The sequence below is a fragment of the Haemaphysalis longicornis genome, unplaced genomic scaffold (genome assembly GCF_048455015.1).
Source record: "Haemaphysalis longicornis isolate Haplotype H1 unplaced genomic scaffold, Haemaphysalis longicornis Haplotype H1 scaffold_6, whole genome shotgun sequence".
Taxonomy (NCBI): Eukaryota; Metazoa; Arthropoda; class Arachnida; order Ixodida; family Ixodidae; genus Haemaphysalis; species Haemaphysalis longicornis.
In genome coordinates, this window is record NW_027526407.1 from 58,919,089 (window position 1) to 58,933,532 (window position 14,444).

At 46.7% G+C, this 14,444-nt stretch overlaps 1 protein-coding gene and 2 non-coding genes across 4 annotated transcripts in view; all 3 read right to left on the reverse strand.

Annotated features, from left to right (window-relative positions):
• Positions 1–1,913: 1,913 nt before the first annotated feature.
• Positions 1,914–2,002, reverse strand: Trnay-gua (transfer RNA tyrosine (anticodon GUA)). The gene is given in 2 exon segments: positions 1,914–1,949; positions 1,966–2,002. It is a non-coding gene; the product is annotated as a tRNA-Tyr (tRNA).
• A 390-nt stretch (positions 2,003–2,392) lies between these two features.
• On the reverse strand, positions 2,393–2,481 carry Trnay-gua (transfer RNA tyrosine (anticodon GUA)). The gene is given in 2 exon segments: positions 2,393–2,428; positions 2,445–2,481. It is a non-coding gene; the product is annotated as a tRNA-Tyr (tRNA).
• Positions 2,482–3,526: 1,045 nt separating this feature from the next.
• The window catches only part of LOC144142759 (uncharacterized), a 46,468-nt gene continuing 35,550 nt past the window's right edge, over positions 3,527–14,444 (reverse strand). The window contains exons 16-17 of one of the 2 annotated variants that reach the window (XM_077674457.1): positions 12,430–12,501; positions 3,527–6,204 (exon numbers count right to left, since the gene is read on the reverse strand). In XM_077674457.1, coding sequence (XP_077530583.1) covers positions 6,041–6,204; positions 12,430–12,501 — 236 coding nt within the window. In that variant the 3' untranslated portion in view covers positions 3,527–6,040. The remainder of the gene's footprint in view (positions 6,205–12,429; positions 12,502–14,444) is intronic. The other variant, XM_077674458.1, reaches the window with a different exon arrangement.

The following is a 14,444-nucleotide window of genomic DNA, read 5'->3' on the forward strand; positions in this document are numbered from 1 at the left end:
ATAAAAGGTAAAATAAAGTTTAAACTTGACTGGCCTCGTAAGAATTCTACGTGACTGAAGAGTTGAAAGGCGATGTGGTCGATTGGATACCACGTACAAAGTGACCAGAGAATGGAGCAGAAGGTGCAGCACACTCCGGTGGCAGTCTGCAATGAGTGCAATGCGGTCTGCACACCACACAAAAAGTGCATTTATTTCATACGAGAAGTGCTTGAACTGATGATTCACATCAATTAACCACTATACATAAGTCTCGTGCAGACTTGCGTAAAACATCTCAAGGCAGCTCGGATCCGTGGGTCCAGCAAGGACTCGCTGAACGAGCAGCCCAGGTCACCGGCGCCCTCCAAGCGCTGGTCACCACTCGTCGTCGACCCAACGGTTCCAGAATAAAGTTCTTTCTCTCTCTCTCTTTCTCTGAAGAAGCTCAAAGGAACCGACTGATGAATAAAGCAAAAAAATACGTTTCGCCTTGTCCATTTGTGAGCCGTGAAAGGCGAAAACGCCCATGTGTCCGAGATTTTGGTGCACATTAAAGATACCCAGGTAGTCAAAATTAATCCGGAGCCCTCAACTATGACGCGCCTCATCACCTGTGTAGTGCCGGCACATTAAGACCTCGTAATCATTTGTGAACAAGGTTTAAGTGTAGGAGCTAAAAGGTTCATTTTTTGCTTTATTCGTTGGTGAGTGCCTTTCAGCTTCTTCAATGTATCCAGGACTATAGATAGCCAGGTCTATAGCCAGGACTATAGTCCCTGCAACCTAACCAAGAAGCCAAGCAGTCCATTGGACACAGGTTTCAAAATAAAGTTTATCTCTATCTATCTCTCTCGTGACCACACAAGCATTCGTCAAACCCTTGACTAATTGATGTCTCCAAACCAGGCAAGTAATGTTTCATCTAGTCCATGTTGGAAAAGTTATAGACTGCAATGATTTACTAAATAATTCACATGAACTGACCACTGCACATAGGTTATATTTAGGCTTAACTTTTACAAAAAACTTGCACTCCGCTTGTATCAGGACAGTGACGCCAACTGTTTGAATGTTTGTGCCATACAAACTGAAGACAGTTGTGGTACCCACTGTGTGTATATATCTCCTGGCACATCCAAGTGAGAACTAAGAAATTAATGACTACACTTCACATGGGTTATTTGTGATGGCACTGCCCTTGTGATCGTCGTTAGGCTTCAATATGAACATTTAATGAGCACACAAGAAATCACTTAGTGTGTGCTGGAGGAGTTTTTGAAGAGCCACATTCACCAATCCAAGTCACGCCGGACTAGATCTACGTCCGACTCTGGGTACAGATCTCGTTGCAGTATGGACAGCATGTTTGTTAGCAAAAGCCTGAGTTTATGCTCCTGTTCCTCGATGGCATGGTGTGGGCCTGCCAAAGAAACCCAAAAGTTCGCCCAATCTCTAGCTCCAGCAGCGATATCTGAGCCTGGAACGTGCGAAATAGGCAGCAATGCTCCAACGGGATCTTGAAAAAAGGAATCCGACTATGCATGCTCGCTCTTTTCTTTTGCAGAAATGTTGTTTCTCTCTCTTTCTACAGACGCTGGTAAGGTAACGGCGCATCGGACTCTGGGAGCAAAAAAAAAAAAAAAAAAAAGCGTCTTGCAACAGAGCGCATGTGCAGTAAACAACATCCTTGGACTGCGCCCAGCAACTCCGCCGAAAGAACTCGAACCAACGACGTATGGGCATGATCGTGAAGCTTGCACCGTTCACTGCTCTTAGCTCTACCGCTAGCCACTGTAATTGTAGTCGTGGGGAACTTGCAAGTTGGTAGCACTTACAAAGTCATACTCGTGGGCCTCCGGATGCTTGAGCGTGCGAGTATTCATACAAGCAAGATTTAAAAACTAAATAATAATAAAAAAAAAACAAAAAACTCCGTCGAGCCGGATTCGAACCAGCGACCTATGGATGTCCATAGCAAGGCCTCTACAGTCCACCGCTCTACCAACTGAGCTATCGACGGGGATGGAGGAAGCACGAACAAAGAATCGCGCTGGGCGTGAATAGGAATCGCCACTCTTTTTGCGGTGGTTCCATTCCTCCATGGGTGGCTCATTGGGTGCGGTACGGAGATAGCAAATCTTGTCAGTGCATTAATGTGGACTACTTGGTAGCTTGAGCAGTGAAACATGTTTAAAAAACAGCGCGGCAAAGGGTTAACATCCAGCGCTCGTCATGTGTGTGTCCTCTGCCTTGTAGTCCACTGTCCAAGGTTGGTCTGGTCTCCTCATTACGTTTTTATATTGTTCAATGTTCCAGTCACTGTGAAACTGTTGTCCGTACCAAATCATACTCATGGGCCAAGTGCCTGAGTGTACGGGCATGCATACAACCAGGATAAAAAAAAAACAACTCCGTCGAGCCGGATTCGAACCAGCGACCTATGGATGTCCATAGCAAAGCCTCTACAGTCCACCGCTCTACCAACTGAGCTATCGACGGGGATGACGGTCGCCGGAGTATTTCCCGTGGAGTTGAAAGCGTACGAGTATGGCCGTCCGTGCGTGTGTGCGGTATGTTCATAACAGCAGCGTCTCCAGGACACGCGGGAATGCAATACGCATTTCCTTCAGGCGCTGAAATGAAAGCACGGAGGCAAGAGAAGTTGGTGGCAAAGCAGTCTGCTAGCTTCTGCCTGTCCGGAGGTTGTCGCTTCTGTTGCTGCGAATCGACGTTGGCGGAGTGCTAGCATAGTCTTTCGTGGTCTTTCTACGAGTGCTAGGTCAGCGCCTCCTCTAACTTTACGGCTAGATACGGCTGATTAACTGCGATATGGCTGATGGAGCGTTTCAGCATGAGGGTTCCGCACACGAGAGCGGTATTTCAAGGTTCGCCCAACTCGGATCCGCTGCATCCTCTTCATAATAATTGAAAACACCATAAATAAGAGAAAAACAAAAAAATAACAAGTTTTAGCAACAACAGGAGAAAGCAGCAGGAATAAGAAATAAAGGAGCAGTTGTAGGCATAGGAAAATACATGTACTACTATGTGAAGCGAAGAAAGTACGCGATTCTTTGCTCGGTGTCATTCCTACATTAATGTTTTTGCGACAAAAACTAAGCAGTTCCTCAAGTTTCTGTTTCGGCATTTGGGTTCCGTTATTTGTTCTGCAAATGCTATTTTTTAAATTTCATTAGTTCGTGCATGATAGATTAATTTTTGCGGTTAGGAACAACATCTGGGAGAAAGATTGTTTTTTATAACTCACTGTAAGGGATATGAATACCAATAATGTATTTTCATTATGTTTAATTAAGTAATAAAAAACCTGTTAGTCAGCGTTCGTGTTGTTCCCTTTGTGCGTCCCATTTTTTCGTGCTCTTGCACCACTATGAATCTCCGCAAGACTATGTAACTCTATAAAGGGTTATGTGCTATGTAGTGCTATGTACTATGGTACATACCAAGCCCTTTAGTGTCGGCCTCACTGTCACACACAAATTCTTTGCTGGGAAAACATCTTTGAAGAAACAATACAAGGAGGTCAATATCGAAGTACGATGGCCCAAGAGCCTTTTATTAATGGCCTGTTACACGGTAAAAGCGCGACACATCAGACAGACTGGTTTCCTCGTCGACTCCATACAGAAATGATTAAAGAGGCCATGATGATAAAATACAGCTTTTCCTCGATAGCAAAGATACCAACTTTATCACAAACTTCAAAACAATATATATATATTGAGGAAAACAGAGGACGTAGTGATGACTCAACAGTGAAGTCTCCACGACGTTTCAGAATCTCGTTTGTGCAACTGGTGGCCATATGAGCATGTCCCTTCAATGATAATGTGCTGAGACTGATAACTGCGTTTTCAGCCTTTCCCTTCATTGCATCACTGCCCACGTAATGCAGTACGAAATCGAAGTTTCTGGTAAGCTCTTGCAATTACAACACTTCACTGTACCTTCGAAATTGCGACGTCTTTCATGGGTGGAATAGATCAGAGCGAGTTATCAAAGGCTAGTTTTTAAAGGAGCCATGCAGACAAAATACGTTTCGTACATTCGAAAGATTGACTCGTTAGAATCGTACTGACACCATTTTTAACGCACACTTCGCTCCAACAAGCTATATAGTTAGGAAAAAAAGGGAATGGCGATGCGACCCACTAGCCCATTTCCCGCTTTCCCGCAACAGAACCTATGACTTATTATGGGCAGCTGTGCGATTGGCCGAGGGCGGCAAAAGCAAACGTAAGTTAGGCAGGGCTTATGAGCTTGCTGAATGAGCTATTTGCGCTTAAATGTAATGCACATTTATTTTACAGGAGTAAGAATTGTGGGGTAAACAACGAAAGTTACGAAAATACACATGAACATAGAAGTACCGATGCGCGCATTGCTGTTGGTACTGCGTGCACTATTTTTATTTTAGCTGCACAGCAGTCCACCGCTTTGGAGTTGTCTTAAACGACACTGGCCGACTGGCATAAATGACATTGTCTTACGTGACCCTGTTTGTCGAGGGTACCCCATTTTCACGACACGATTACTTTCTACAGTAACAAAAACAAGCCAGGTGCAAATACGGTTAAAAACAAAGCAACGGTGGACAACGGACTGTGGACGAGAATGGTAGTGCAACTGGGAGGACTGATGGCTGATGGTGCACTTATTCATTGCTGTCCCGAAAACACGATTTGGTGGGAGAATCAAAAGTTCGACCCAAATTAATTTCTCAGTGAACACGGCATCGTTTGTGGCCAGACAAGTTCTGGTGGCACTTTAAAAAACAAAATCTTTCGAATAAAATAAGCTTTTATTTTGTCAGCATGGCCTCTTTAAAAACTGAACAAGGTTGTCTTCATCTTCATGGCGGTGGATCCAGAAGGGAAAGCAAGACTAGGACGCCTGGCTTTTGTGAAGCAATGGAACACATACTCCGAGTGACGCAATGGCCGCAGTTTCGTATTCCCCTTCACAAGCAGCTATCGCCCACTGCCTGTGCACATCACATTCTTTATTCGCAACAGCCCCTTTCAGCAGTTGAAGCAGTTATGAGAGCGCGCTAGCATTTATGCAGTGCCACCAAACGGAAACAGAAGGCACAAACACACTTACACAATCGTGTTTGTTATTGAAAGCTTCACAATAACGTTTATTGGCAGCAGCTTTTGTCAACAGCTGCCAACCACACAATCTCACTCCTGTTAGTGTCACTAAATTTAGCGACTCTACTAGCCTCTGTGATGTCACTTCTGCAGTTCACGAAAATGGCAGTTGGGTCACCACTCACCTTTTTTGCCCCTTGTCAAGCGTGTTTGGTGGGGTGGTAACCAGCGCCACTCCGACTTCTCGGGGTGAAGGGGGCCTTCTTTTTGGCGCTGGTTACCACCCCCAAGCACAGGAAAAAATTACATTGACATGAATGCCCCAGAAAGTGGAGGGGAAAAATAGCCCCGCCGTTAGAGTAGTGGTTATCGCACCAGACTGGTATTCTGTAGGTCGTGGGTTCGGATCCCACCTGGCGGGCATTTTTTCTCCACTTTCTTCCCAAATTCTGTATCTGTTTCAATGGCCTACCATATCCCCCCCTTTGCTTTTCGAGGTTTTCTTGACTGCCAACCCTTATTTCTGTCTTATATATATATATATATATATATATGAAAGAAGCCTAGAAAGGAGGAAACATTGCCTTGAGTGCACTGTCGTGGAGTGAAGCTTCAGAATCAGCTAGTGTTCTCATTCATTTTTCATCAGGTTATTTACTCCCGGGCACAGGTAAAACACACAAGGCTCTTGCTTTTGTGCATGCCATTGTAATCTTTAAAAGGCTTTGTCACAGGTAAGAGACATTAAAATCACTTTTAAAAGACATGCAAAAAAAAAAAAAAAAAAAAAAAGGGGCTCAGAAAAGCACTTTCTCCATGGCAATCCAGCGCTCACACACACACACACACCAGTCTCAATGTGAAGACGAAGTTGCACTGAAGTCGCACTAGGGTTGCACTGAGGTCACACTGTACACACGCCAACTGAAAACCACAGTGGCCCCTCACTTCAGCAGTCTGTTCTTCGTTGCGATCCCCGGTCTGCCGGTCGGAGCTCTGAACGTGTTCTGCCCCATCGCAGACGGTCGGGGGCCGATGCTCGATGTGCTGAGACTTTTCCGAAGTGGATTCCTCACTGGCCGCGGATTGCTTCGGCTGGCACTAGGAACTGTAGCAAAACAACAAAAAAAAGCACTCGTTAAGGTCTCTCGTTACAACACAGAAGTTGCCTACACGTCTTCGAAGAACTTGCAGAAATCGGTGCAGTGTAATGAAGATGTGGTGGCGTGAGCAGCCAGCCACTGTGGTTGCGATAACCGAAATGCAGCTAACAGAAACACATCGTAGCGAAACAGCAAAAATTATGCGGCCCACTAAACAATTGCAGGAAATAGCGCGAATTTTGCTGGCGGCTTCAAGCGAGAGAGGAGAGGAGAGGAGAGGAGAGGATAGGATAGATACAGAGAGAGAGAGAGAGAGAGAGAGAGAGAGAGAGAGAGAGAGAGAGAGAGAGAGAGAGAGAGAGAGAGAGAGAGATTTTCCCTCCACAAAATCGATGTGCCCATGTCTGAAGCTTCCAGTACTTTCCCCATTTACAACCCACTTGTGCAGAGATGTGCAGTAAAGAGAGGGGACGATGCAGATATGACATGGCCTGACGTTCGACCCAACATCACACCTTGAGATCGAAGTGGTCAACTGGTACCCTAGGGAAAATGTACTCATTGTACGTGCAAGCCACGGGTCCCAGTTGACGTCGCAAGACTTCAAAAGCGTGACGTTAGGCCCAAGCTTGGACGCATACCCCGACAGGTGCTGCTGTCAAACTAGCAATATGACTAAATTTCTGCTTTCCCGTCGTGGATCAAAGTGACTGCTTTGTCATCGCCAACTATTCAAAACAAATCCCCATTCGCTTTGCATTTGCGTCGAAAGCACAAATCACTATTCGTATGCCTGTTGTCACGCATTACACTCGTCTCACTGCGCTTCGACCAGTGCACCATCTTCGTGTGTAGTGCCAGCTCCAGCATACACCTGCTTATACTTGCCACAGCATTAATGTGGTCTTGCTGAGCAAGATGAACTACAGTAAAACCTCAATATAACGAACTGCAATGTAAAGAGATTCCCGATATAACAAAGTTACGAAGAATCGGTTATCGAATTCCTGTTTGAAACAATGTTTACTTCATTTTGACGTAATGGAATAAAGGCCGACCTCCATGCAGCGAAATGTCGGCGAAAAGGCGGCGAACGTCGCCCGGCGGCGGACGCTCCGCCGCCGGCGTCGGAAATACGGCTGTTCGCCGGCGATCTACGCGAGCTAGATGTCGAACGCGCGGCGGCGAACGCGACCGGAAGCGGCAAACTGCATTTTGAGGCCGCAGCCAATCACAGCCTCGTACTTCGTTGTACTTCCTGTCCTGTCTTCCATCGGCGGCGTTCGCCGCGTCACGTTGCATGGAGGTTGGGGTGGACGAAAACTGAGCGGCGCGTCAAACCACGGCGTCCGCCGCGCCAAGTTCGCCGAGAAACTTCGCTGCATGGAGGTCGGCCTTAACTCTTGCTGTAATTTCTATACAACAAAGGAGAGGCGTTGGTTAAGAGGGGACATGGGTCTTAAACAATTTCTTGTAATTTTCAAACAAACCGTGTGGAACTTGTCAGCCTTGCTGCTTTTTTACCGCCGATTTCAAATATATCATTATTTTTTGAACCAGGCAACTATTTCCCAAGTTAATTATAGATAATTGGCAATTTTTGGAGGAACAATAGACAAAACAGTGTTAGTCACAAAACTGTAATCTTTATATTTTCCAATACTATGAACCCTGGTGAATGCAAAAGAGGAGCGGTTTTTCGATTCACCCCTTGGAACTAATTTTAGAGCTCATTAAACCTTGGTGGCACCAGTCGCAAATAGCTATTTCGAATGCCCATGTAAAGCACCAAAGTTTATTTAGCTGTAAAATTAGCTCCGTGCAGTGCATAAAAAAACCTCTTAATATATTCACCAGGGATTATAGTATTACATTCACCAGGGAACATAGTATTGAAAAATACAAAGATTAGTTTTATGACTAACACTGTTTTGTCTACTGTTCGTCCAAAAACAACTAATTATCCCTAATTATCTCTGGGACTAATTGCCAGACTCAAAAAATAATGGCATATTTGAAATCACCAGTAAAAAAGCAGCAAGTCTGTCAAGTTTCTCAGGGTTTACTTAAACATTAAAAGAAATTGTTTTAAAACCCATGTCCCCGCTTAACCCTTTCAGGGTCATGGACGTACATATACGTCCTCTGCAAACACCTTCAAAATGGTCAATAGCGTTTATGTACGTCATCGCTTGTATGTTTAAAAAGCGTGCCTTTTTCGCCAACTTCTCTTGCTTGGCATGTGCTGCCACACTGCGGAAATGTGTCAAATTATTTTCTTGCGACGATGGCTCTTGTTTTTTTTTTTTTTTTTTTTTTATGATTTACTTCAGTGGCGCACTGGCTATCGCCCACCGAGTGTCTGAGCGCCTCTCGCTTATTGCGCCTGCCACAGACCAAGGGCGCCTGCGAAACTGATGAGGCTGTTTTCTCGTTTTTTTTTTTTGTATCTTATAGGAGCGGTGCACCGTCTATCGCTCGCGCATGCGGGCGCAGCGGCTGGTTTCGGTATCGTCCTCTGGGCGCTTCTCGCTTTTTGCGCCCGCGAAACTGATGTCTATCTGATTTCGATTCCCTCAAAAGGCGCCGGCTTGTTACTCTCTCGTTTTTATTTAGAATTTTTCTTGCGTTACTCATGACTAAACCCCATGTATGTAACAACACAAACGATTTTTTTTTCACTTTATGGTCACCCTAAAAAAAATTACGATAATTTTTTTCTTAAAATAGATTCATCTGAAGAATTTAAATCAGCAATAACAAAAATCGACCCTGGGGGGTCGCATTTGGCGAAAAAATTCGACCCTCAAAGGGTTCAGAAAATTGACCTGCCAGGACAATTTTTCCATGACAACAGAGCACTTTAGGAGAGGTGAGAACCGCTCCCGGTATGGTACCCAGTAGTCGACTGGCACTACAGTAAAAGATCATTACAAGAGACACTTGGTTATAACAGAAATTTAAACAAAAACATTTTTGGCTGGTTTCCCTGCTTGCCATGTTTCGAGAGTCCCTTGAGTGTCTCTTGTAAGGAGGTTTTACTGTACTATGCATGCGATGAACCAGCGAACCGGCTTTGTGCATGCACGGGTTGCACCACTCGCGCACTGGGCGCCGTTCCGGAATGAGGACCGAGGGTAAAGCGCTGCAGGTGCAAGCGGGTTCAAAAAGCAATCGATAAGCAGCTTCCGTAACTCCTTCCTTGCTTTGCCGCTGCATCTACTTCACCCTTCTTGACCTTTTGCTGCCTCCCTCTGCCTCAACCCTGTGCTGAAGGAAATGCCGCTACTCGGAAGTGCCGCTAGTCAATGTCGCGGGCCACGACAATAACTCAGCTGAATTTGAAGATTCCGTGATAATCTTGGGCAAAAAGGGTAACGCTGAAAGCATAAAGCGTTGTTCTCGGCGAGCAGAATCTGTTCGTGTGCACGCTGACCATGCGACAAGGCAGCTTCGTGGCACTCGCCAGCTACCAATGCAAGAAAGGGGATGATAGTACGAGGTGAATCGAGCTAGGGATTGTCATCCACGCTGCCGGTAAAAGCGGCGATCAAACATATGCGGCGATGCTAAGCCCAAACGTCTCTCCGTGGACCGGCCATGAAGGATGATCCGAACGTTTTAAAACCGTGGGATTCAAGAGCTACGTGGCTGTAGCAGCAAGTGCACCTGCGACAGTGCAGTGCGAGAGTGCACACAGTGCAGTGCCAGAGTGCACCTTCACCGGCGAAAAAAAAAAAACGCGACAGTGAATGTAAGGGCTCTGTCCGCTGCCCATGCACTCAGATGTGGTGGGCCTTGAAGAAGCAGGGACGATCCTGGAAAATAACTGGGTCGTTTTTTTTGCGATGGTGTCGCCTCGGAGGATACCTTTACCCCGACTCTAGTGCCGTTGCTACTGAGAAATTGACCGACAACATCCTCGTGCGGGACATGTTCGGAAAACTAGTAAGGGGACCCGGTACTTGCTACGCAACATCGGCTGGGCAGCGACACGGGCCCAAGAATGCACTACGAGGCCATCACTGTCAGGCGCGAAATGAGGCCGCACCTTACTTTTCAGGGAAAATAAAGCGTTTCCTGAATGAGTCCTTACAACTTGCAAGTACACACTTCCAGAATTTTGTTGCAACGAAATTTAAATATAACAAAGTAAAATGCAGTTCCTTGCGACTTCGTTATGTCGAGGTTTAACTGTGGTTGCTCAGTACAGTAGAATCTCGATGATACGATTCTGGGCGATACGAATTTCGGGATGATACCAATTTCTGAAAAGTCCCGGCAAAATCACATTGTTTGCAATGGGAAAAATTTCAGCTGTTACGAACGGACCTGCGTGGTGTTGGGACTGACTATCCCACCGCTGGCACCACTGTTGGGAAATGACTATCCCAGGGCGGTCGCCAAGGTTGTGACTCGCATCCAGCTCGTCACCGATGGTGGGAATCAGCCATCCCGCCGCTGTCACCGCTGTTGGGAATGGGCCCTCTCACCGCAGCCTCCTCTGTTGCGACTGGCCATCCGAGCGCAGTCACCGGTGTAGCGACGTTGCCTTGCTCCGTCCGCTATCGACGCGGCGCAGAGCAGAGCGAAGAAGTTCTCGAGCCGATGAAAACTTCAAGTAACATTTATATACAGTATGTACAGGGTAAGCAAACGTTACATAACTCGCACAAAGGCGACAGCACCCTTTTCACTCGGTGCTTCCGAAGAGACTGGTGCCGGAGAGAAGCCGCCGAGGAAAGCCGCCGATGAAAGCCTCCGGGCTTCTTTTATAGCCCGGGAGTTCGTTGTGGCCCCAAGAAGTTCAAAATGCTCCAATCAGGGCTCTCGCTGCCTGAAGTTTGAATTCCGACGAATGGTAGCGAAGCGGTGAGTCAGCTGCGCCGCCAATGGGGAAAGGGAGAGCGATGCCGCCGCCGTCTCCGTGACCTCGCCTCCGGGCGTAGCGACATGCCCTTGTTTGGGTCGTTCTCCGCTGAGGGATTCGGCCGCGCCGCAGCGTTTCGAGATGCAGGAGTCGGCCGCGCCGCAGCGTTTCGAGATGCAGGATTCGGCCGCGCCGCAGCGACAAAGGGAGAGGCGTGACTCAGCCTCGCTGTCGGCGCGTCGCCTCGTGCAACGCCTGTGGGCCAGGCGCTCTGGCACAACAGTGGCCCGGCAGATGATTTGAACGAGCCGGCGAGGCGCCCGACTGCCGAACAAGCAAGTGACGGCTCTCTCTCCCCATTTGTCACTCTTCTTTCTCCAGAAATGGCTGGGCTGTTGTTTTCTGCTTGCGAAAACGCGCCCCGCACGCCCCATGCGCGCCACGAAACCTCTCGCACGCTGCGCGCGCCGCGGCTGGCGGCAGCAACATGGCGGCGGCTTTGGCCGCGAAGTGGCACGGCCGCTTGAGCGACTGCTTCTAGCCGCTCTTTAAAATGCCGCTCAAGGCAGGCACGAAGTTTCTTGTGCAGTAAAGGAGCTGATAACGTTGGCGAAAACGGTACTATAAAACACCATCTGCGCCGCTAGTGAAAGCGCCCGTAAAATATCTGCCGGAGTGCTAAGCCTAAACATCTTGGGCGGAGCCAGCAGGCTGTCTCGAGCGTTTTGCAAGTCGTCAGCGTCTTTTTCTGACAGAAGTAGGAGATACCGCGGGCGCGAAATCGTCAATGCGGCCGTGAAAATACAGCGCGCGCAAAGCCAAGGCGTGCGAATCGCGTGCAAAAATGCACCATGCGGTTCACGCTTGACTGTTGCAGCGTGTAGCGAGCTTGGATACCGGGAGTGAGGAGACAAGCGCGAAGCTAGGTGAAGCGTTACGCGCTCTAGAAAGGACTGCTTTGTGACGTGGGGGTTAAAAAAAAAGCAGAAAAAAATCACGGATTTGTTCAAGCCAAAGTAAGAAAAGAAATAAACGAAAACTTTTTCAGCGCTCAATTTTTTGGTCTGTGTTGGTTCATACGAATTTTGGATGATACGAATATTTTTCGCGGTCCCGCGAGATTCGTATCATCGAGATTCTACTGTATTTCATTTTCGGCTTTTAACAGCCGACAAACCTTCGAAGAGCACTACAAAAGTGATCTCTGCGAGATTGCGAGCTACCTGCGTCACTTTTCAGTTGAAGCCGCGCAGCTTCCACAACCTCGAAACTGCGGCATCAAGACCGTGTCGGCACATTAAAGCGTAGCTTACTTATTCGCTCTAGATACTGCGACGCGCAACGCACCCAGATAACGTACGTGGGCTAGAGTCGAGCGAGCCCCGAACGGTTGCGGCACCTTGCAAGAGCGACAATTCCCGGTACTGCGCATCTGCAAATGAAGGAACGGGACAGTGGCTTCTAAGTTAGTTCACGATGTGGCACTGACGCCCTGACCACTTAGCAAGTAAGCATCTGGGAAGGCTAGCATGAGAGAAAGGGGGATTCAGCATGACAGAAAAAGGATAGGAATGACTGAAAAGGCAACGGCGGTACAGAGCATTCAAGATCTACCACCAGTCTCGTTCTTTTCAGGGGAGACATGGGTCTTAAATAGGGTTGCCACCTGCCCGGTTTTGGACCGGCCCGACAGTTTTTTTAAACAGTGGGCCGGTTACCGGTTCGTACTTGGAACCGGCCGTCATTGGCCAGCTTTTTGGCCCTTATGCTGTGATTATGCCCATTTTGGCATTTTATAAGAGTCAATTCAACAACTAAGATGACAAATATGTGTCGACAAGCTGCGCAAAGACACGCGAGCAGAGGAAATACGTGGGTGAGCGCGTTGTTTGAGATGGAGGGGGACCTAAGGGAGCAACAAAACAATGAAATGCTGCTGCCGCGGTCAGCAATTGCGGCGATTACTTTGCAGTGAAGCACATACAGAGCAATAATCAAGCTCTCAATCACTTTCAGTGCAAATGTTATGTTGACTTCTCTCTAAGAAAACGCTACAAGAAATGGCACTGGATGTCAAAAACATGGAGTCTTTTTTTCAACACAAATTAAACATTCTATATACCACGCTCCCCTCCCCCCTTCCTCAAAAGGCAGGGTTTCTTTTCGGGGAAAGGTGGCAACCCTAGTCTTAAACAAATGTCTAATTTTCAAGAAAAATTTGTTCAGACTTGCTGCTTTTTCCCAACCGATTTCAAATAGGTTGTTACTTTTTCAGTTCGTCAATATGTTTCCAAGGTAATTAGGGATAATTAGCCTTTTGGTCAAACACTAGACGGAACAGTGTCGGTCATAAAACTGTAATATTTACATTTTCCAATGCTATGAACCCTAGTGAATGCGATCACCAAAGCAGTTTTTTGATGCATTGCTCGCAACTAATATTACAGCTCATTAAACTTTGGTGGCACCAGTATCAAGGAACCATTTTGAGTGCCCATTTTGAACACTGAAGTTTAATGAGCCATAAAATTAGTTCCAAGCGATGCATCAAAAAACTGCTTCGACTATTGCGTTCACCAGGGTTCATAATATTGGAATATATATTAAGACTAATGACCAACACTGTTTTGTCTATCGTTTGACCAAAAGTGGCTCATTATCTCTAATCACCTTGGAAACATAGTGACCAAGTGAAAAAATATTGGCATATTTGAAATAGATGGGAAAAAAGCAGCAAGACTGACAAGTTATCATAAGGTTTACTTGAAAACTAGAAGAAATTGTTTTAAGACCCCCCCCCCCCCCCTCCTCAATGGATGCATGAAAGCTCCTGTGTAAGCATGAACCGAACATTCGCAACTGGCCTGTTTATCCCCTTACCAGTGTTCAGACTGGCATAAGCACAGAAATTCCAATTACAGTGATCTAGCATGGTCATTGTTCTGCCATCCACACAGACGCACACTCTCATAAAAAGAGGACGTCGATGACGACTGGATTCTTGGACGTTGTAAGTCCAAGAATCCAGTCTGTAATACTTTTTCTAAACCACCAAGTTCCAATCCAAAGCCACCATTACCCATATCAATAGCCTACCACAATGCCAGATTTTTTCTCTATGCTCGGGCACAACTTGAAAGTATAGGCACTTCTACACACAACCACAATACCAGTGAATGCATTGTAAGAGTAGAAAAAATTCCGCGTCAATGCCAAGACCAGTACAAAGGCAAGTACTAGCACAAGTACTTTGCAATACAAGGATTTTGTACTGGTACTAGTACAAAGACGAGACTATACTCGATTACAGCTCAAGAACGGCACCACCTCATGTAGTGTATCACTCCGCCAAAGCGCCGGACTCGTGACGTCAGT